General features: G+C 52.6%; 1 protein-coding gene across 1 annotated transcript in view; it reads right to left on the bottom strand.

The window, feature by feature from the left end:
- kcnd2 (potassium voltage-gated channel, Shal-related subfamily, member 2) overlaps nucleotides 1-22801 on the bottom strand; it is a gene marked incomplete at both ends in the record, with an annotated part of 124659 nt that extends 101858 nt beyond the window's left edge. Inside the window, one exon of the mRNA XM_084447930.1 lies at nucleotides 21693-22801. Within this exon, the coding sequence (XP_084304056.1) occupies nucleotides 21693-22801 (1109 nt within the window). The remainder of the gene's footprint in view (nucleotides 1-21692) is intronic.
- Nucleotides 22802-23290: the final 489 nt, after the last annotated feature.

Genomic DNA, 23290 nt, shown 5'->3' with positions numbered 1-23290 from the left:
AAGCGTATTTGCTTTTCCTTGAGAATCTTCTTAATGTCCTTGTACTCTTTCAGCTTGTTCACCTCGGAAGGGAGATCGTGCGCGAAGGAGATCACTTTTTCCCTGTATATGACCTTCTTCCCCCAGGCAGCTTTGAGTATTTTTTCTTTGGTGTCGTACATCTGGAAGTTAACGAGTATGGACCTAGCGATCGCTTCATCATTAGGTTTAGGTCCAATCAACCTGTGTGCTCGTTGAATTTGCAAGTCCATGTCCGCGTCGAGTCCGAGTTCTGTCTTCAAGAAGTTATTAATGAACGCGGTCATCAATGTTCCCCCAGAGCCTGCTTTAATACCATATATGCGAATATTATTACGACGTGAACGTCCTTCCAGATCACTCACCTTAGTTTGAAGGGATTTCTGCTGGCCGAGACAGTGGAGCAGAGTATCCCTTAGCTCAGTGTTGACCGATTCCAGCTCTTCCACCCTTGTCTCTGCCTCCGTCAGCCTCGTGTCGTGGTTGCGGACGTCCCCGAGTTCATTCTGTAGTTTCTGATTCACCTCCACCGCAAAGTTATTGAATTCTTGTTTAATGTCCTTAGAGAAGTCATTCTTAAAGTCCATTAAATCCTGTTTAAGTTCACTTTTAAACTTGTGTATGCTTTTACTCACGTTTTCAATAGCTTTAGCAGTGGCTAGCCTGCTCGCCTCGGACTCTGCCCCCTCCATGCTAGCTGTGTTATCGTCTGCGTTTTTCTTTCCTTCGGTCTCGTCGCTGTTATCTTTAGATTTCCCCAAATGTTTCCTATTCCTACCCCCACTCATTCTATGTCATTTTTACTTTCTTGTGTGAAGTGTAATTTCGAGTTTCAGGGTTTTTGTCTTAATTGATCAGGAGAGCCTGATCTTGAGCCACTCAAGCTTTTTTTGTAATTTGTTCCAGTCTGTGGGTATGGCAGACTCTCTGGGAGTCTGCTTTTTCTCCATTCACACTCAGCTGTTCTGAGGCTCCGTCTATCCGTACGCACTGAGTACAACAGTCATGGGGCAGGTGGAGTTGGCCGGGCAGACCTGGAGGTGAGGGGGCAGAGATTGTCCATAGAAGAGGAAAGAGTAGAGAGGAGAAGATCAGTAGCCGTATCAGAGGGCAGGAGAGCGAAGGATTCTGGGGCAGGGAGACCAGAGGTGATGGCAGAGGAAAGGTCAGTAGGGGAGAGCGAGCGGAGGGGGCTACGGGTAGTAACCATGTGAGTAGGAGGAGGAATTACTGTACGGAGGAAGAGGGGAGGGAGAGGGCGTAGGACATGAAATAGTGGTCGGAGACTGGACTGTGTCCTGCCTTTGTGAGCAGGAGGAGGAGAGGAGAGGTGAAGAGCGAAGGAGGAGAGGAAAGAGAGAAGAGGTTCCAATTTCTCACTCTGGATGCTGAAGTCACCGAGAAGGATGAGCACGGGCCCGTCATCGGGGAAGTGCGAGACTAGTGTATCAAGCTCCTCCAGGAAGTCGCCGAGGGGGCCTGGTGGATGACACGCGAGAGCGACGGTGAGCCTGATTGGATACGTGACTGAAGACGGCATGAAATTCAAAAGAGGAGGGGAAAACTGTGGAAGAGAGATGAGAGAATATTTCCATTTTGGGGGAAATAAGCAAGCCAATACCACCACCGCGAGATAGAGAAAGAGAGAGAGAGAGAGATAGAGAAAGAGAGAGAGAGAGAGAGAGAGGGGGACAGACAAAGAGAGTGGTTTTACTGTGATATGAATGGGGTGGAGGTGGGAGGAAGGGCGGGTGATAAGTGCTTTCTAATGATGGTTAAACAGAGGTCTTAATGAGGTGGGAATGGCCCGCTGGGGAGCTCCACAACCAGCCCCCAGTCATCGCTCAGCTCTCCCCAGGGCTGAGGCTTCATCTCTGGGCACGCCTCCAACTGTAGCCCCCCCCTTCTCCTCCTACTCCACCTCCCATCCTGACCAATCCCAGAGGGAGCTGCACCAGAGGCCATTTCCTCTCTGGTAGGAGGAGGAGGAGGAAGAAGAGGAGGAAGAAGAGGAGGAGGGGTGAGGAGGAGAAGAAGGCCGGTGACAGCGGAGGCCGTGATGTCATCGGGCGGCGTTCTGTAAGTGGTGTGGATGCGCTGCGTAAGCCTGCTCGCCGTGAGTAAGCATGTGCAGGCGTGTGCAGTTTATCCACAGACGCACTATGACACACACACACACACAAATACACAAAGTACGGACATGCACATAGGAGCACACACACACAAACACAGACACACAGAAACGCGCACACACACACACACACACACACACACACACACACACACACACTCTCTAATAGCGTTGTAATGCCAGGGTTGTTTTGCTCTGTTGTCTAATTGGGAGCATGGATGTCTGGGAGACTTCATGGGACCTCTAATCACATCCAGAAGCAGCAGCCGGCTGCCTGGTCTGTCTGTGTCCATCTGTGTACGCCTGTGTGTGTGTGTCTGTGTGTGTCTGCTTGTGCAAGTCGGTGTGTGTGTGTGTGTGTGTGTGTGTGTGTCTTCTCATGCAAGTTGGTGCGTGTGTGTCTGCTCATGCAAGTCGGTGTGTGTGTCTTCCCGTGCAAGTTGGTGTGTGTGTGTGGTCTCTGCTTAATAGAGTTAAAATGTCACAGCTGATAGCAGCGCCCCTATGAGCACTCCTACTGTTTCTGTCCCTCTCTCACACAAACACACACACACACACACACACACACGCACGCGGCTTCAACTAGGAGAGTAGAGGTAATTGAGGGCACTGGTCCCAGGTGCAGCATGGCCACACATATCCCTTCCCTTCCTCCAGCTCCGCCCAGACGAGCACAGAGAGGCGGCGCTGACGCGGTCGGTTTGCTTTCACGCTGCGGTCACATGTTCCCCGGGGGTGGTTCCAGCACGGGGACAAGAGCGTAGCGGTTGTGGTCACATGTCCGAGAGAGAGAGAGAGAGGCAACCTGATCCAGTAATGAAACACACACACACACACACACACACACACACACACAGAGTAGGACAACGCCTAGAACAGGAACACAACAACAAACGCAACACCTTTTTCCTCCAAAGCTCAAAACACACAAATTCAAGAACTGATTCCCAAATCTGTTCAAAACCCATTCTAGTCTCCCGAGGCGGGGGTGTTTAACACATGGCACCATTAAACTCCCTGTTGACTACCTATGGTTGTGATTAATGCCTTTCTGAGTGTGGAAACATCGCCCAACTAACATCCCCCGCCCCCCCACCACCACCACCGCCGCCCACGACACCTTCATAACGCTGCTGTCGGGAGATGACGCCGCCCCCACACACAAACCATCGACAGAATAGGCGCGGGCGAACGCTGGAAGCCATTTCCTGTTCCTGTCATTAATCTCCGGTCCATGAGCATGAAGCAAATGACGAGGACGAGAGAGAGGCAGAGACAGAGAGAGAGAAAGAAAGAGAGAGAGAGTTAGGGAGAGAGAATGACAGAGAGAGAGAGAAGTAAAAGAGCAAACAAAAAAAAAGAAAAAAAAAAGTGCTGAGTCGGCGGGAAGGACGGCAGCCATATTTATGACTTCCTCACGGCACATTATTCCAGTCATCAACGGTAGGGCCGCTCCATTTCCCTTTCAAATGCCCCCCCCACGCCGCGCTTAGACGCCATTACTCAACGCCCGGGCGTGCGGCAACACACGCTTCACGCCGCCGTCAGCAAGTGCTGACAAACCAAAACTGTAGGAGCGCGGCAATGATGTCTACATGTCGCTGTTATATCAAGGCGTGCATCATCAGGAGTTGCGCGTGAAGCGGCGCTGCTCTCACACAGCGACGCAAAGAACAGCTCGATCCAGATGGATGCATTTTCTCGCTCTGAAACACTGTTAGAACAGAATGCTCTGAACAACAGAGCTCGACTGCAGGGTGGTGTGTGTGTGTGTGTGCGTGCGGGTGTCTACTTTTTATTTTATTTCACCTTTATTTAACCATTGAGATGCAAGATCTCTTTTACAAGGGAGACCTGGTCAAGACGACAGCAGCAATAACATAATGCAGTTCATCACATATGACTTAACACGCGTGTGTGTTTTTACCATTTGAGTGTTTGTGTGAGTGGGAGGGGTGTTTGTTAGTGCGTACTGCGTACACGTACCGACGTTTATGTGTGTGTTCAAGTGTGTAAATGTGCACGTGTGTGCATACACCGCCTGTGTCGATCCAGCTGATTTACCGGGAGGACACATACCCAGGTTTTACCAGCGCCACCTCCTCTCGTAAACCAGCCCCCAGCCGCCCCCCCCCCACCATCCCCGAGGTCCATAAAACACGTCGCCCCCCCGCCACCACACTGTTGGAAAACCCCAGCCCCCTGCTGCCAGCCCCTAGTAAAATGATGTCCAGACACTGTAAAACAGCTTGATGTGCGCCGGCCATGCATGCCGCACCACGCCGGTCCGTGACAAACCGCGAGCCCGAGCCCCAACCCCCCCTCCCCCTGTAAAGGAACAGCAGTGGCACCCGCTCGTACAGAGGTTGATATGCTCTGTATGCGCAGCCATTCCCCCGTTCCTGCTACGCCCTCAAACGCGCCGCAGTAAAAACGTGTTGAATGTTGAAAGCGTGGCGGTGGGATGACGGGCTGACGCGGTGCTGACTCAAATCTAATCAAAACTTTATTTGTATGCCGCATTTCATACAGAGAGGCAACACAATGCGCTTTACAGAGAGCAATGGAGGGTCGGGCATAGGTCCCACCCCTACATATTCCAGAGGGAATCAAAAAGCCAGTTTCACCCGGGGGCCAGACATGACATGAGGTTCGACGGGTTGAATATTTTAAACGTCACCAGCCTCTACCCCTAGAACCTTCAGAGCATTCTAGATCGATACCCCCCCCCCCCCCCCATCCCTCTCCTTCCCGTATCTTTGTTTGTTGTTGATGTTGCTGTTTGTATTCTCTGTGGGGATGTGTCAGTAGGAGGCCAGGAGGCAGGTGTGGATGCTGGGATCTGATAATCGCCGTACCGCCGTGACGGAGGGAGGCGGCCGGGAACACCCACCAACACACCTGCTACAGAGGAGGAGAGAGGGATGAGAAAAGGGAGGAGAGAAGGGATGAGAGCAGGGATGAAAGGAGGGATGAGAGCAGGGATGAGACCAGGGATGAGAGCAGGGATGAGGGGAGGGATGAGGGGAGGGATGAGAGCAGGGATGAGAGGAGGGATGAGAGCAGGGATGAGGGGAGGGATGAGAGCAGGAGTGAGAGGAGGGGTGAGAGGAGGGATGAGAGCAGGGATGAGAGCAGGGATGAGAGCAGGGGTGAGAGGAGGGATGAGAGCAGGGATGAGAGCAGGAATGAGGGGAGGGATGAGAGCAGGGGTGAGGGGAGGGGTAAGGGGAGGGATGAGAGGAGGGAAGAGGGGTGAGAGGAGGGACAAGAGGAGGGATGAGTGGAGGGACAAGAGGAGGGATGAGAGCAGGGATGAGAGCAGGGATGAGAGCAGGAATGAGGGGAGGGATGAGAGCAGGGGTAAGGGGAGGGGTAAGGGGAGGGATGAGAGGAGGGAAGAGGGGTGAGAGGAGGGACAAGAGGAGGGATGAGAGCAGGGATGAGGGGAGGGACAAGAGGAGGGATGAGAGCAGGGCAGAGGATTGAGAGGAGGGATAGAGGGACGAGAGGCAGAGAGAGGAAAGGAGTGAACCGGCAAAAAGGAGGGATGGGGAAAATGACATGGGAGATTGGATTGGAGAGAGAGAGAGGGGGGGGGGGGATTGTGTGTGGTTATGATTGTACCCTGCCAGAGACTCTGCCCCTGCATGTCACACTAGTGGCTCTCCAGCGCCAGGGCGCTGATAGGACAGAGCCAGTTCACTTGGCTAGCATCCCTCCTTTCCACCCCGCACTCTAATCTCATCACTCTGGGACAAGAAAAGAGAGCTCTCCTCCTCCTCCTCCTCCTCCTCCTCATCCCTCACTCTTGTCCTGGGTTCCAATAGTGTGAGCTCATGAGATCCTGACGTTCGTACATAAGTCATTCTGCTACGCTTTCAAATCCATTACAGGGACATTTACATTGTAACCACGCACGCACGCACGCACACATGCACACACACACATTTATGCATGCACTGATGTACCACGACTCTCGCAGAGGCATGTAGCCCGAGCAGGCATTTGCATATGCATTTGCATACAAGCTGAGCATGATTAGGGCTGTGTGATATTGATTCCTGAGATGTGGATTGATAGTCATCATCTTTCCCCGGCAGCACTGTATATTCATCTTCTGCTCCCGTGTGCGTGCGTGCATTCGAGCGTGCATGTGTGTGTGTGTGTAGGTATGTGTGTGTGTGCGCACATGTCACAGCAGAATTGAAGTGAAGGGTGTTAAGGCGTGTTTACTAATATATTTTTTTTTATTCCAGATAGCAGCCTGGCAAAATGCAAAGTCTCTTGAGGAGGGGGGGGGGGCTGAAAAGGAATTGCTTTACTTACTGGGATGAAGCAGTGTGGAAAAGAATGCCAATCACTATTCACTAGCTCTTGAAAGAGAGAAAAGAGAGAGAGAGAGAGAGGGGATATGAAGAAGGAAAGGGGTGAAACAAAGAAGTAAAAATGTGTGTGTGTGTGCGAGCGCGCGCGTGAGAATGTGCAGCGACCAGCGACGCAGCAGGGGGCGTGTGGAGGGTTCCAGGTGTTCTCCTACTGTTTGATCATTGTAATGTTCTCTGATTCCACAGTACACTTCCCACGGGGCCAGCTAATGCTTTACAGCAGCCAATGATTTACTGTGCTTGGGAACCCGACGCCAAGGCCGCCGTCGCCCGTCACCCCTCATCCCTCCGCTCCTCCCCCCGGTCCAGCCCCTGCCCTGGCGCTCTCCTCTCCCGGCAGTATATCACGCGCGTCCGGATGGCTTTACGGACCGGGCCGGTTCTAGGCCGCCGACGCGCCCCCCTGATGGCCCTGGGCTCCGGTGGAACGGAGCAGGCTGAAGTCGATGTCGATCAGAATCAAAATCAGAGTTTGTTCTATTGCCAGGTTGTTTTTCAACGGACAAGGAGTTTGTTTTCGACACTGGACAGGGTGCAGGGACGAGGCGGGACAGTGCAAAGACAGGACGGTGCAAAGAGCGAGGACAAAATACTAGTGCAAAAATAAGATTAAATAAACTGTATACAAAATGTAGTGCCGTCAGGGTACAGTATATACACAGTGTGCATGGTGTAATGTGTGTGTGAGTGCTGTATGTGTATACAGTGTGTGTGACGTGATATGCGAGTGTGATGCGTCCTACTGTATGTACGGTACAATTCAGCAGTCATGTTCAAGTATGTCACATAGTCGAGGGGGGGGGGGGGGAGTCGGTGTCTTAACGGCGTTGACAGCGGTCCGCGATCCGAATCTGCGTCGAGCACTAATAGCACTCTTTGGCTCAACCCCTGTTGTTTTTAAATGTGTTACTTTCAAGAAAGGACTTGACTAGATACAGTATCCTTGGCAGGAACAGCTGGGTTTGTTGGGGGTTGGTGTTTTTTTGACGGCACATCAGAAAACGCAAGCTAACTCCCCCTTATTTATTATTGGATTTATACCTGGGGACTGAAGAGACGCAGGAAATATGCAACAGAGGCAAAAAATAACCTCAAACGGCTAACAGCTCTCCAGCGTGTATCTGTCTGGATGTTAGGGGTGGGCAGGGCAAGTGTGTGCGTATGCGTGCGTGTGTGTGGTTTTGTGTGATGATAAAAGCGGGAGGCATAGCGGGCAGAGTGTGTACGCGAGAGGACGTGTATGCGAGCGTGTGTGTGTGTGCGCGCGTGTGTACCGCCGTCAGTCTCTACTGGCCGTCTCCAGAGTGTAATTATCTTGTCATTGATATGTTATTGATATTCACAGCCAGCGCCGGATCAATCCTTGGCAGTCTGGCTATTATTTCATTTCTCTTATACAAGAGGCGTAACAGGGATTCGGCTAAATTGTTTTTGAGTCAGTTTTGGCTGAGTCGTCATGAAAGGCATTGGGAGGAGCAGAGAGGGACTGAGGGATTCGAGGATGGTGGGGGGTCGATGGTAAACCTCTCTGGAGAAAGAGAACGGGGGTAGAGAGAGAACGGGGGGGGGGGGGGGGGGGTGGTAACAGTGGTGAAGAGAGAGAAGGTGGAACCAATAAAAGACAAATCTCCCCTGCGTGAAGTAGCCCCTGATAGAATACCACGGTGGTGTGGAAAAACGCCAGTGCGGGATGTCTAGACGGTCGCGTGTGTGTGTGCGTTGCATGTGCCCAATTACCCAGGCGTGGCACGTGGAAAGGCAGCAGATTAGCCTCCGCCATGCCGGGAGCATCTGCGGCGCTCGACGCAGCGGAGGGGATGTGGTCGGTCGAAATGCCGTATACCGTGAAATACCGTAAACCGTACCGTGTAACTAGATACTGTACCGTACCATACCGTGTAACTAGATACCATACCATAATGTACCATAATGCAAAAATCCATACCGTCTCATCCCTAACCGTGAGCGGGGTGAAGGTGGAGGTGGAAGCAGGGGAGCGAGAGTCGTTGGGAAGGAGAGAGAGAGAGGGAGGAGAGGAGTATATAACAAGGAGGACAGGGGGAGCAGAGAGAGAGAGGGAGGGAGGGAGAGGAAGAGAGAGGGAGGGAGGGAGAGAGAGAGAGGGATCGCGGTCACACCGCCTGTCTCCGATGTCACCTCGGGGACCAATTGCAAAGTGCCGTGTCAGTCTCTGTAACAGCTGAGCATTACATTGCAGGAGAGACTGAACTCACTCCTGCTGGAACAAGCTGCGGAACGCCATGTCGGGCTAGCTGAACACGCACTGTGTCAGCTGCAGCGAAAGGGGATGGACAACGGGCACAGGATCGTTAAGAGAGTGTTCAGAGACTGTTAATTAAAGTGTGCTAAGTGTAGCTGCTAACACGCCAGGGCTAGCATAGCCTACTCCCAGTCGTGGTTAGAGAGTTTGGATGTTAGTGGAGTTGGCATACAGTAACATGAACACACACACGCACACACACAGAGCATCACAGAACATTTCATGACGGTTAACGTCATGCTCTAGTTCTATATCTGTTAATATAGAAATGTTCCGAGCTCAAAGCTAGTCAGATGGACAAACGCAATATTAGTAGAGTTAAAAACCACAGCACACGATACACACAAAAGTTAGTATTTCCAAACACGCTACTCGCAGCTGGCCCAAATTAGCCCAGAATTAGCATACGGTAGCATGCAGTAGGCCTCGACCCATTCTGTGCTCTCAGAGAGTGTTAGCAGGAAGCTAACTAAAATCCAGTGGCGCTAGCGAACTAGCAGGAAGTTAACTGTAATGCAGTGTCATAAGAGTGTTAGCAGGAAGCTAACTGAGATGCAGTGGTGTTAGTGTGCTAGCAGGAAGCTATCTGAGATGCAGTGGAGTTAGTGTGCTAGCAGGAAGCTAACTGAGATGCAGTGCTGTTAGGGAGCTAGCAGGAAGCTAACTGTGATGCAGTGGTGTTAGCATGCTAGCACGAAGCTAACTGAGACGCAGTGGAAATCGCTGGCTAGCAGGAAGCTAACTGAGATGAAGTTGCCAGCTAGTTCACTCGCCACTAGTTCAGGCGGGGGTGAATGGCAAGTAGAGGCCTGCTCTACTTCCATGGAAACTGTGTCAGACTCAGCAGCCATGATGACGTTAACGTCTCCGCACTGAGAAAACACGCATGCACTTGGCAGCGTACAGCATGTCCAATTTCCCAGGAACACACACACACACACACACATACACACATACACACAGATATGAGCTGTAGCGATGCTATCACAGAGCTACTGTGCTGTACCGCAGGGGATTGTGAGGTATTAAGATGGAAATATGTTAACATGCAGAGGAGGGTTGATTTAGACGTCACACACACACACACACACAAAAGTATGCATGGCGTTGGCCACGGAACCCTATAAAAGGGCTTCGCAATACAAACTCACACACAAGCACGTGTGCGCGCACACATGCACATACAAACACAGGCTTTTGACATTACCTGGCGTGCACTGAGAGGGCCGGAGGTAGATTTGCTCTCCATAGATCAAATAACACATACATTTTGTTCAACCCTACTGTATGACCATGAGCACCACACACTCCTGACGGCAAGAGAAAGACCTCCGCTCTGCCCGTGTGTGTTAGTGTGCATGTGTGTGTGTGTGTGTGTGTGTGTGTGTGTGTCTGTGTGAAATATTCTGTCTCAGGGGGTGACGCGCGTATTATAATTAGGTTCGGGGCAGATTTGCCCCCCCCCTCCGCTAGACACTATCAAGGCCGGACAGAAGGAGTGTGTGTGAATGTCAGACGCCTTGGAGACGAAAGGAGAAGAGTGAGGGAGGGAAGGAGGGAGAGAGAGAGAGAGAGAGAGAGAGAGAGAGAGAGAGGATGATGCAGGAGCAGCGGGAGAGGGATGTTTTAAACATGAGGCCATCTCTCTATCTGCCCGAAAACAGAGGACCTTTTCCTCAAACGCAAAGCTATTCTGCAAATCGTTCCAGGGATAGGGGAGAGATTAAAGCAAACTGATACAACCTTTCAGCTTCTCCGCTTTACAGATACCCCCGGCGCAAGGGCGTGAGGTCGAGCCGGGCGCGCGTGCGTGACCACTAGGGAACCTCCTGTTCGTTCCTCGGGGCGATAACGTTCTATTTTGGGTGGAGACCAGAGAGCGAATGCAACAAACGCCGCGGTACTACCACGGTCCTGAAAAAGGCTGATTAGAAGGACATCTCAGAGGGCCGCCGGTGAGATATGTATACAGTTTGACATTCATGTGTCGATGAAGGTTTCCGGGGGTTTATTATTATGATCTGACCGGCGGCATGTGGTTACGGAAAGAGAAAGAGAGAGAGAGAGAGAGAGAGAGAGAGAGAGAGACAGAGGACACTGGCAGTCAATGGTAAATGGATTGGAGTCTCTCAGGAGAGAGGCACCTGCGTGCAGACTCTAATGACCTCTACCTGACCTCTTCGCTGCACGCTAGAACTCCTCGCTAGAAATGATGGTGAACATAGTGGGGGGGGGGGGGGGTTGGATTGAGCAGACAGAGAAATTAAGATGTTGGGTACTGCTGGATTGAAATGCGCTCCCACGCCCAGATTAGATTTACCTAATCTGTCTAGGCCTTAGGCTAAAGGGCTAATGGGGAATCTGCGTTGTTTGTTTTTTGAATATGGGATTAAGCTTGTGAAGGTAATACTGTACGTGCTTGAGAAAGGTAGGCACCCCATAGGTTGTCACAAGGACAAGTGGTTGGGATATCTAAACACACACACACACACACACACACTCAATGACTCGCTGACTCTTGGCCCCAGGTCAGAGGGGGGGTCAGACGAGGAGGATCTAAACAATGTGCAGAAATAAGCCCTTTATCCAATTAAAACGGACAGAGAGCAGCAAGGTGAGCTGGAGCCCCAGTGGGCCCAGCTTAACCAGGCAGGCTTTCACTGTACTCCCCCCCCCCCCCCCCCCCTCTCTCTCTCTCCATTTTCACACCGTCTCCCTCTCCTTCTCTCTCTCCATTTTCACTCTGTCTCCCTCTCCTTCTCTCTCCATTTTAACTCTCTCCGTCTCCCTCTCCTTCTCTCTCGCTCTTCATTTTCACTCTCTCCATTTACACTCACTCTCTCACTCTTTGTTTCCCTCTCCCTCTCCATCTCTCTCTCCCTCTCTTGCTGTTCTCCATTCCCCTGTCAGAGTCTAGGGAAACGGCGTAGACGTGTCTAAAGGCATTCTTTTCTGCACGGCTGCCTTCAAAGAGAATAATAATATATCTCAGAGTCGTCGTTACAGCTGCCTGATAACAGATCGATGTTTTTTTATGACGTTGGAAGGAGAGGAAGAGAGTGTAAAAGGTCACGATGACCACGGCTGGACTGATCTGGATTGATCCTCTGGACTGATAAGACCTCTGCCGCACACAATGGAGACACTGATGACACACACGCACGCACACACACACACAGACAGACACACACACACACACAGACACGCGCGCACGCACACACACAAACAGGCAGAAACAGACACTGGGGACTATACTGAAATGCTATTTTTTCCCTGGCTGAAATAGAGCAATGGCCTATTTTTAACCCAAAAGCCAAAAGTGTGTGTGTGTGTGTGTGTGTGTGTGTATGGCTATGTACAAATGTGTGCTTGAACACATCCCTGTGACTTGTGTGTTTGCCTCTTGCGTTCTGCCCCACTTCTGGTTGCCCTGCCCGCTGCGGCGCGCTCCGTTCGCGCTGGAAAACACGGCCCGGCGACGAAGTGGCCAGTTAGGCGGCGCTCTGAAGCCGCAGCGACAGCAACAAAAGAACGAGCTACGACTCCCGGCCAACTGCCGACAGACGATACCGACATGAACACGCTAGAATGGCCTGAGGAGAGTATCGCCCAACCCCCCCCCCCCCTATACACACACAACCCCCCCCCCCCCCCCCCCCCCCACCCCCCTTTACTGGTCAAATAGGCAACAGGTCCACACAGATGGCGGTGGTTCAGTGCGACACCTACTACATGGCTGACGGCCATCGGGAGCCGGGCTGTCTTCTGACGGGCCATCTGCCGGGGTAGCTCCGCCTGCGGGCGTCTGTCCGCCCCGGCGCCCGTCCTGGTTTCAACTGTGAATGGCGATCCGGCGGCCTGAGATGTAAGTGACGGTCTGGGCTGGACCGGGCCACGGGGGAGGTAGGGATGTGGTCCCAGGGAACGGAGGAGGTCTGGTGTGCGTGCTGTGCCGTTCTGGGTGAACCGTCTGCTGGGACTCTCTCTCTCTCTTTTTCTCAATCTCTCTTTCACTCAATTTTTTATTCAAATCTCTTTATTAGCATGACAAATTGTTTATCTGTGTTGCCAAAGGGTTTGGTATAGTACATTAAACTTAACTAAACATTACACTCTCTTTCTCTATCACTCTGTCACTCTCTCTCTCATCCAGTATCCCTTCATCTCACTCTCCATATGTCTATCATGTCTGTCAATCCCCCCTCTCTCTCTCTCTCAACTCTTGCCCTACCAATATACCCATCCCTCTCTCTCTCCTCTCAAAACTCTCTGTTCCTTCCTTTCAACCACCATCCACCTCTCTAACAATGGCTCGCTCTCTCCCTCTACCCCCTCTCTCTCCCCCCATCCCTCTCTCTCTTCCTCTCCCCCATCCCTCTCTCTCCCCTCTCTATAAATGATAATGATTTCAGTTACCATTTGTGGCCGTCGTTAAACTGGTCGTTTCCACAGTTGAAAGTGGGGGACTTCTAAGACCGGCTCCAGCTGCCAGAGGGAAGGTCTCATCTGGTGCCAAAAGCCCTGCGGTGTTCAGCCCCAGCCTTCCACAGAACATCCTGTCCTCTCCAGGAAAGGAGGAGGAGGAGGAGGAGGAGAGGAAGGAAAAATCCATCTTTTCCACTCCGCCACTTCTCTAGGTGGCTTCATTAGACATCCTATTTAAAATAATCACTTAGAGCCACACAGTGGAAGTGAGTGCATGCGTGTGTGTCTGAGTGTGTTTGTGTAGTAGGTGCACATGTGTGGTGTGTGTGTGTGTGTGTAGTAAATGTGTGTAGTCAGTGTGTGTGTGTGTGTGTGTTTGTGTGTGTGTGTGTATACATTCTTCAGATCCTCAACTCAGGCAGGAGAATTCATTAATTCAATTAGTCCCGTCCGGATGCTGAATTAATAGCAGATCTACCCAGTGAGAGAAAGGCAGAGCTAGAAAGAGCTGAGGATGAGTTTCTAACTTTAGTTTCCAGTGCACAGTGAGCCTGTCCTCCCCCACCCATGAGGCATGCTGTCAGTCACCGTATATGAAATGAAATTGGTCGTCTTCTTGTCCATCTAGCGGTCAGCGAGATCGACCTCATTGGATTGGAGTCATCCTCAGTGGACGTCATTGGATTCCTTTTGAACAGTTTGGAGTCGATTAGTGTCGTTATAAGCACAGAGAATAATCGCTCAATGACCACCATTCAGTTGGGACTGCTCAGGAGTGAAATCCATTTCCCCATTCATTCTCTATGGCCGGTTCAGTGCCCGTCTTGGGTTCCGGGGGGGGGGGGTGGTTGTGCACTATGAGCCCTTTCAGAGACTCTATGCATTTCGTTTCTACTCTGAACCTGCAGCCCGTATCGACCGACGTTCGCCTGCGGACTTCTCGTGTTAGACCGCGAGCCTCTGAGCACATGGGCCAAGCTCTGGTCGCAGAAGCAGGGAGTGTTATGTTGCCGCCTTTGACATAACCACCCCCCACCTAACAGCATGACTCACTTCACGGTTGGAAAACAGATATGACCTTGCCATACTCCATCGCTGATCTATCCAACATGATCAAACTACCTAAATAAGTGGTCTGATCTATATTGTGAATATAAGCTTTGCATGTTGCCTATAAGGGATACTGTTATGCCAGACGGTCCCTGGAAATGTGAAATGTCCGACCGCGCGCACCTTCACCGTAAGGTTCATTGTAATGACACATAGCTTTCACACATATTACACATTTCAACACGTACGTATGTAACTTAGAATATTGTGTTTCATTCACCTGTCCCGGTCTCCAGTAGCTTCCCAGAGCTGGGCTGCGTGCGTCCGAGCCGTTCAGAGAGGCTCCTTACGTCGCCAGCACAAGCTGCTGTCCGCAGGCCTCCATGTCAATCACGGAACGGACTTTGAAAACAAGCACCAAAAGAGATACCGCGAGAGAGCCTCCTGAGTAGAACCCACTGTACTGTTACTGAGACGCCGGGCATTGCATTTCATGTACAAAGCAAAATGTACTTAGCGATGGGAAAAGTGAACTGCGGCTAGGACTCCTAGGTGTGACGAACAAACGTGACGGACGTACGAACGCAGGCACACATGCACACACAGTAGAGTACAGGGGTCAAAGTAGTACACCCCCCCCGCCTCGAATTCAATGTGGGTGAGGGACAGTTAAATTGAACAACAGGAACCAAAGCTGTAGTTGGGATAGATTTGCATCCAGTGATATAAGAGGTATGACAGGAAATCGATAGCTTTGCCTCCAATATTAGCAGCCATCTCAATTTCATGTGCGCAACCTTAACAGTGCTCTCTTATCTTTGATCGATTAGCTGTCCTGAGGGGCTCTGCGATCGCCTCCTACGACTGGGTCCCGCTGTGTAATAGGCGGCTTGCGAGGGTCGGAGAGAAAAGCGCCCTTATTTCCCCTCTCTGATTCAAATCCAACTAGCCATGCACTGAATGACAACAAGCCAGGCTCGAGCACACTCAGTCAAAGCTAGCCTTTTCTTCTGTTCTGGCCTCCAGCGAGTCATGGGGCGACAATGAATGGACCCATACAACAGGACAGGCCCCGGACCCCCCATACCACAGGCCCTGGACCCCCATACCACAGGCCTCTGACCCCCCATACCACAGGCCTCGGACCCCCCATACAACAGGCCTCGGACCCCCCATACAACAGGCCTCGGACCCCCCATACAACAGGCCTCTGACCCCCCATACAACAGGCCTCGGACCCCCCATACAACAGGCCTCTGACCCCCCATACAACAGGCCGCGGACCCCCCATACAACAGGCCTCGGACCCCCCATACAACAGGCCTCGGACCCCCCATACCACAGGCCCCAGACCTCCCATACAACAGGCCTCGGACCCCCCATACAACAGGCCTCGGACCCCCCATACAACAGGCCTCGGACCCCCCATACAACAGGCCTCGGACCCCCCATACAACAGGACAGGCCCTGGACCCCCATACCACAGGCCCTGGACCCCCCATACAACAGGCCTCGGACCCCCCATACAACAGGCCGCGGACCCCCCCATACAACAGGCCTCGGACCCCCCATACAACAGGCCTCGGACCCCCCATACAACAGGCCTCGGACCCCCCATACAACAGGACAGGCCCTGGACCCCCATACCACAGGCCCTGGACCCCCCATACAACAGGCCTCGGACCCCCCATACAACAGGCCGCGGACCCCCCCATACAACAGGCCTCGGACCCCCCATACAACAGGCCTCGGACCCCCCATACAACAGGCCTCGGACCCCCCATACAACAGGCCGCGGACCCCCCATACAACAGGCCGCGGACCCCAGCTTCGCCTGACAACCGGCTCCCGGCCTGTCTACATTACCAGGACAGCAGCCAAGCAACCGGAGCGTGACATTGCAGGCTATGATTTGATCTGTTCATTAATTCATGCGGTCTTACTGGGTATTAAAAGAGGAAGGGAGGGAGAGAGAGAGAGAGAGAGAGAGAGAGAGAGAGAGAGAGAGAGAGAGAGAGAGAGAGAGAGAGAGAGAGAGAGGGGGGGGGGGGGGGAGAGAGACTCGGATGGATGCCGTCGAGGCGTGCGACAAGCGTGCGTGCGAGAAAGAATCTTTGGTTCTCCGGTGTTCCGTCTTGTTCAGAATCTCAATCTCAAGGACGAAACACGCAGACTCTTTTCATGTGAGGGGGCAGAGAGGGAGAGAGAGGAAGGAGGGAAGAGAGAGAGAGAGAGAGAGAGAGAGAGGGAGGGGGGGGGGGGGATGGGGTGGATGAAAATGGAGGGAGAGAGAGACGGTGTGAGAATGAGACGGACCTGGTGGGGTTCTACTGGGAAAACACACACGTTTTGCAGAAAGATAATAGACTGTGTTTCTCTCCGCAGCGGAGTGGCAGAACCAGGCTATATTACCCTGGGGGGCGACGTCCATGCTGTCAGCTGCTCACAGGAAGTTCACTGGCGCACGTGCAGTGCACACATTGCTCGACATCACACACTGCACACAAGCGCACAGATACCCTCTCCCTTCGCTCACACTCTCTCTCACTCACTCGCGCGCACACACACACACACACACACACACACCACACACACACACACACACACACACACGAGTGCTCTATTCGAGCGTAAACACGACATATAAAGGTCTGATGTGTGCTGCTGCTAGGATCCGTTTCAAATATTAAATTCTTTATTCGCACCAACAGGTAAGACACAGAGCCAGCGTACATCTACTGTAATTAGACTGTATATCTGTATGCACTAATATGACAGATGAGCGTGCCAGCGGGACACGCCTTGCCGTGATTTCTCATGACACACTGTAGGGTCGTTAGTCGAAAGCATTAGAGCGTGGAGATAATTATGTCATCGGGACATTGCTCCTGTTTAGCCCTCTGCGTCTTGAGACGGGAGCTCACGCGCCGAGGCTCGGATGGACGCCATCGGGGCGTGCGAGGCGGAACCTTTGGTTCTCCGGGGTTCCGTCTTGTTCAGAATCTCAATCTCGAGGACGAACCACGCAGACTCTTTTCATTGATACCATGGGCCGGGGTGAATGGTCTTTTCCGACTGGCCAGCAGGTGTGCGTTAAAACCGTATAATACAAACGTAGTTCGGCTGAAGTGTAGTGACCGATCTAAATTAATGCACCATCAAGCTGTAACTATAGCAACATTAAAGAGTGGCAGCTTTGACAGCAACCCAAACTAGCTAATCCCATACCTGCTGTAACTGATATAGCAAGCTAGTCATGAACTAGCTAATCCCATAGCCTGCTGTACCTGATATAGCTAGCTAACCATGAACAAAGTGTAGGATACTGCATATTTACTGTGTGACAAACTGTCCAGCTGTCAAATCTATTTGCCAACAAACTGTTTATGATAGACAAGACACCTCATTGTCCCCTAATCAATACCTTTTTTTCCACGTGGTGGTATAGCCCATCACTGTCGTGCCGTCACATTCATTGCGGGGACAGGATGTTGCCTGATAATGGCTAATAGTCCCGTCCAGAAACCAGTACTCTAAGAGCCGTCTAAACCACTGACCCAGAAGAACCCTCCATGGATCTAAAACCGTTGTCTTCTAACCCAAATTAGCCCCGGTTGATCAGGGGCCTGCGGGGAGGTCAGCGGGTTTTCACTGCATTCATGTCTGTTCCCGCCGTGTCTCGTCCCAGGTCATAGCCTGGTCCTCCGGGGTCGGTGTAATCACTGAAATCTGAGTCGTGACCTGTCGCCGCCGACAGACTCCAGACGTGGTAATGACCCGGGGTCACTGACCCTCCGCGGTGACCTCTGAGCTCATAAACGGCGTGAAGCTGCGGAGGCACGCCACCATGACTTCCCCCCCCCCCCTCTCTCTCTTCAATTATGTATACCATCCAGACCAGAATCCCCGGAGACCGCGCCAGCGTGTGGGAGGGGGATTATGCCGGAGCACGCACTTTCATGACCCTCAGCTGCTCTCTGTGCTTCCACGTCCCTCTCCTCTGCTCCTCTGCCAGTCTATTAGCCTCTCTCTCCCTCTCTGTTCCTCTCTCTACCCCTCCCTCTCTCTGTTCCTCTCTCTACCCCTCTCTCTCCCTCTCTGTTCCTCTTTCTCTCTCTGTTCCTCTCTCTACCCCTCCCTCTCTCTGTTCCTCTCTCTACCCCTCTCTCTCCCTCTCTGTTCCTCTTTCTCTCTCTGTTCCTCTCTCTACCCCTCCCTCTCTCTGTTCCTCTCTCTACCCCTCTCTCGGTTCCTCTCTCTCTCTCTGTTCCTCTCTCTACCCCTCCCTCTCTCTGTTCCTCTCTCTACCCCTCTCTCGGTTCCTCTCTCTCTCTCTGTTCCTCTCTCTACCCCTCCCTCTCTCTGTTCCTCTCTCTACTCCTCTCTCTCTCTCTGTTCCTCTCTCTACCCCTCTCTCTGTCTCTCTCTCCTTCTCTCTGTTCCTCTCTCTCTCTCCTCTCTGTTCCTCTCTCTACCCCTCTCTGTTCCTCTCTCTACTCCTCTTTCTCTCCCTCTCTGTTCCTCTCTCTACCCCTCTCTCTGTTCCTCTCTCTGTTCCTCTCTCTCTCACTCTCTCTCTCTGTTCCTCTCTCTACCCCTCTCTCTCTCTCTGTCTCTCTCTCCTCTCTGTTCCTCTCTCTACCCCTCTCTCTGTTCCTCTCTCTACCCCTCTCTCTCTCTCTGTCTCTCTCTCCTCTCTGTTCCTCTCTCTCTCTCTGTTCCTCTCTCTACCCCTCTCTCTGTTCCTCTCTCTACTCCTCTCTCTACCCCTCTCTCTCTCTCTCTCTCTGTCTCTCTCTCCTTCTCTCTGTTCCTCTCTCTCTCTCCTCTCTGTTCCTCTCTCTCTCTCCTCTCTGTTCCTCTCTCTCTCTCCTCTCTGTTCCTCTCTCTCTACTCCTCTCTCTCTCTGTCTCTCTCTCCTTCTCTCTGTTCCTCTCTCTCTCCTTCTCTCTGTTCCTCTCTCTCTCTCTCCCTGGGGGTGCTGTGGTTGGTTTTCCTAAGAGGATAACTGTGTGGTTGTAAATTGTTTGTTTGCCGTTTACTGTTTTATATATCACAATAAAGAGTGTCAAAAGTCAAACGTCTCTCTCTCCCTCTCTCTCTGTTCTTCTCTCTCCTTCCCTCTCTCTCTCTCTCTTCCTCTGTTCCTCTCTCCCTCTCCCTCCATTCTTCGCTCTCTCCTTCCCTCTCTCTCCTTCCCTCTCTCTCTTTCTCTCTCCATATCTGTTCAGGCACTCTAGTACTGACAGCTGCAGCTGAATGTGATACTGTTTGATAGAGAATAAGCCAATTAGGACAGCAGCGATTTAATTGGCTCCGGCCTCCTTTGGTAAATCCACAAACTGGTCAATTAGGAGGAGCGGGCGGGAGGCGTGGGGGGAGCCCAGGGGTGAGGGGGCGCTGCGGGACGAGGTCAACCTGTGACACAGATCCTGGTTGTTCACACACTCTCAGACACACATACACACGCACCAAGACACAAACACGCTCTCTCTCTCTCTCTCTCTCTCTCTCTCACACACCCTGTCAAACAGTTTGCGAGCAAGCAAGGGCTCAGCAGGGGTGCTTGGCCATGCTAGCCAGATCAGAGGCAGGTGGTTGGGATGTTTGTGGGGGGGGGGGGGGCCCACACGCTGATACTGCAGTTAATTTTGATTTGGGGGAGAGATCCACAGTAAGAAACAAAGCATATCCGTTTCTCTCTCTCTCTCTCTCCTCTGTCTCTTCATCTTGCTCTTTAGAGATTTCAATTTCATTCGTGCCTCAAGCCATCACAGCTATTGTATTCTTAGCCATTGCCTTCATGCTGTTGTCTTTTACACGCGGCCGCAGCTCGGGTTGACTTTGCGGAGCTCGTGGCCGTGCAGCCAAGCAGAATGGAAACAGGTGCCTCGCTGTTTATGCTCTCAAACAAAAACACCATTTAGAGTGTAGTTAACACCTGTCAAGCCCCGGGTATGGTAAACACAGCACAGCGCACACACACACACACACCACACCACCACCACACACACACACACACACACACACACACAGTAAGCCACTTCACCCTTCCTGGGAAGTTAGCTCATTAGCTTGGATGAGCGTGCTGGCAAGTCATTTTCGTACCGATATCGCCCTATTTGACAGCTGGGACAAAAGCAACAACAGTGGCAATCTATTCCTCCTGCCTCCATCTCCCAGGCAGGCACTCCATTATCCAGTCGTCCACTCGACTCCCTGGATCTGCACTGCAATTAATCTCCAGCACAGACTTCATGGAGCCTACAGGCTTTGTAAGCCTATATCGTGTAACACCTTTGATCCCGCAAAAAGCAGTGCAATATTAGAACGATCAAATATTCTACAAAGCGTCGCTTGAATGCACGTTGGCGCTGGCCCCTGCCACTCTGGTGATTGGTTTGGAGATAGTTAAAACACACTTCAAAGGCTCGGCGATGAAAGCGTCAAGTCACGAGGATTTAGGGCTCGGTTCTGATTAGTACACTCTCTCTCGGGTGCGATCCGCGCGTGCGGATCCTGCCGTCGTTGGCTAGGCAACCAACCGCCGCTCGTTATTTTGCGGCCTCGCCGAGTGGCGCTGGGCAGAGCCGCATTCTGCTTCAGCACCGCGGAGAGCGCCGAACCCGTGCCGCTGCAGGGGGAGCTCTGCTCTGCTCTCCTTTTCAGCACAGTGGGGGGAAAAAAACGCACTGTGACGCAACGCGCTGCTCCGCGGTTGCAGTTCAGCACCACGGAGAGCGCTCGGCGATCACACTGCAGCAGCCGTGCCTCGTCTTCTCCGAGGGTGAAGTGAATGCTGCGTGTGTGTGTGTGTGTGTGAGTGTGTGTGTGTGTGCTCGCGTTTCTGTGTAATAATAATAATAATAATAATAATAATATTAATAATACATTTTATTTGTAATGCACTTTACATTTGAAAATAATCTCAAAGTGCTAGTGCTGTGTGTGTGTGTGTGTCTGTGTCTGTGTCTGTGTGTGTGTGTGTGTGTGTGTGTGTGCGTGCGTGCGTGCGTGCGTGTGTGCGTGTGTGTGATGAAATAAAGGCAGGGAATAGGTCAATAAATAATGTAGGGCGTGGCGATCATCTATGTGACATTTGATCCCTATTCCTGTAAATAATCTGAATCTGGGAAATATGACCTGCAGGGACTTCAACCAGTGCCCGGGGGCCACAGCGGTCATTACTGATAAGGCATCTCTTCAGTCTGCCAAGTGCTCTCAGCCTCCCATTGAGGAGGATTCATTTGAAAAAATCCTCACTTCAGACACTGCTCCCAGAGCACACACACACACACACACACACACACCCACACTCTACTCGCGGGTAGACCTCACACTCGCGGAGCGTCCAAGGCTACAGAGCGAGGCCGCAGCGGCGGCGGCGGCGTGCACCTACCCCAGGGTTGTCATGGTGACGATGGTGTACCAGAAGGCGGCCGGGATACTGGTGAACTTGCTGGCGGTGGAGCCCTTCTCGGCGTAGAACATGACGGTGGCGAAGATGATGATGGCCATGGTGAGCGAGAAGAGCAGGAAGCCCAGCTCCGAGGCGCAGCTCTTCAGCGTGTAGCCCAGGATGCGCAGGCCCGCCGAGTGGCGGGAGAACTTGAAAATCCGAAAGACGCGGAAAACGCGCAGCGTGACGAAGGCGCCGCTCACGTCCTCGTTGTTGGTCATCACCAGGCTGATGTAGTAGGGCATGATGGCCACCACGTCGATCACGCTCATCACGCTCTTGACGAACTTGTAGCGGCTGGGCGCCGCCATCAGACGCAGGAGGTACTCCACGGTGAAGATCATGACGCACGCCGTGTCCAGGCAGAAGAACGCCAGCGCGTAGCGCTCGCCGCACGACACCTCCTTCCGGTTGGGCGTGGGGCCCCACGGCACCGTCTCCACCACGTTGGCCAGCACCGACACGGCGATGAAGAAGCCGGTGACGTAGTAGAACACCAGCGCCATGGTGCTGGTGTGCGGGTTCTCGAAGGCCCGCCACATGGACTCGCGGAACGTCATGTTCGGCGGCGCCATCTCGTTGTTTGCGTCGCTGTCCACGTCGTCCTCGATCCGCTCCTGGTTCTCCCGCCGGCGGTCCTTGTACTCTTCGTAGCAGCAGTCGCCGATGATCTCCGGTATGATGCCGAAGAACGCCAGCTCCTCGTCGTAGGCCGAGATGCACTCCTGCCGCGGGTAGTGCAGCTTACCGGTGCGGTAGAAGTTGAGGATGTGCCGGAAGATGTCCGGGTCGCGGTCGAAGAAGTACTCGCCGCTCTCTTCGTGGAAGAAGAAGTCGCGCTCCGTGCTGCCCAGCAGTGTGTCCGGGTAGCGCTCCAGCGTGTTCCGCCAGGTCTGGAACTTGCTGCCGCTGACGTTCAGCACGATCAGGCCGTCCTGCGCCCGGCGCCGGTCCTTGGGCGGCGCCGGCATGGGCGCGCTCGCCACCGGCATCCAGCCGATGGCAGCCGCGCGGGCAAAGGGCAACCACGCCGCCACTCCCGCTGCCATGGTGTCGGTCCGTCGCGCGTGCGCTCCGGGGGCTCGTGGCGGTCGGCGAAGTTGATCACAGGGCGCCCGCCTGGGGAGAGAGCATCTGGGGGGGGGGGGGGGGCAGACACCATGTATGGGGGGGGGGTATTATAACGTAGGCTGTACATTTTGAACAGAAGCACAAGAGAAACATGCCTGGGCTATGGACTAGGCCTGTAGGTCTAATCATTTTTCAGCCTTAGTTAAAGTGTTTGGTCTGTTTGTTTGTGTTGTATTTGTTGTTTTATGTAAGTGTATGGTCGTATTTGTAAATGTAAATGTGTAATGAGTACAAAATATGTGGGTGAATCATGTGTGTATATAGATACAGGCCCATGTAGGCCTATGTATTGTTATGACGTTGCCTGTAGGCCTATCGCTCTATTTCTGAATGTAATTTCTGCGTTTATTCAGTTAACTGTGAGCACGAACTCAAACTCGAAGCTTCTCTCTTTCTCTCTCTCCCTC

Source organism: Borostomias antarcticus, assembly GCF_949987555.1.
Source record: "Borostomias antarcticus genome assembly, chromosome: 13".
NCBI classification, from domain to species: Eukaryota; Metazoa; Chordata; class Actinopteri; order Stomiiformes; family Stomiidae; genus Borostomias; species Borostomias antarcticus.
This window is presented reverse-complemented; position numbering and strand designations above follow the sequence as displayed.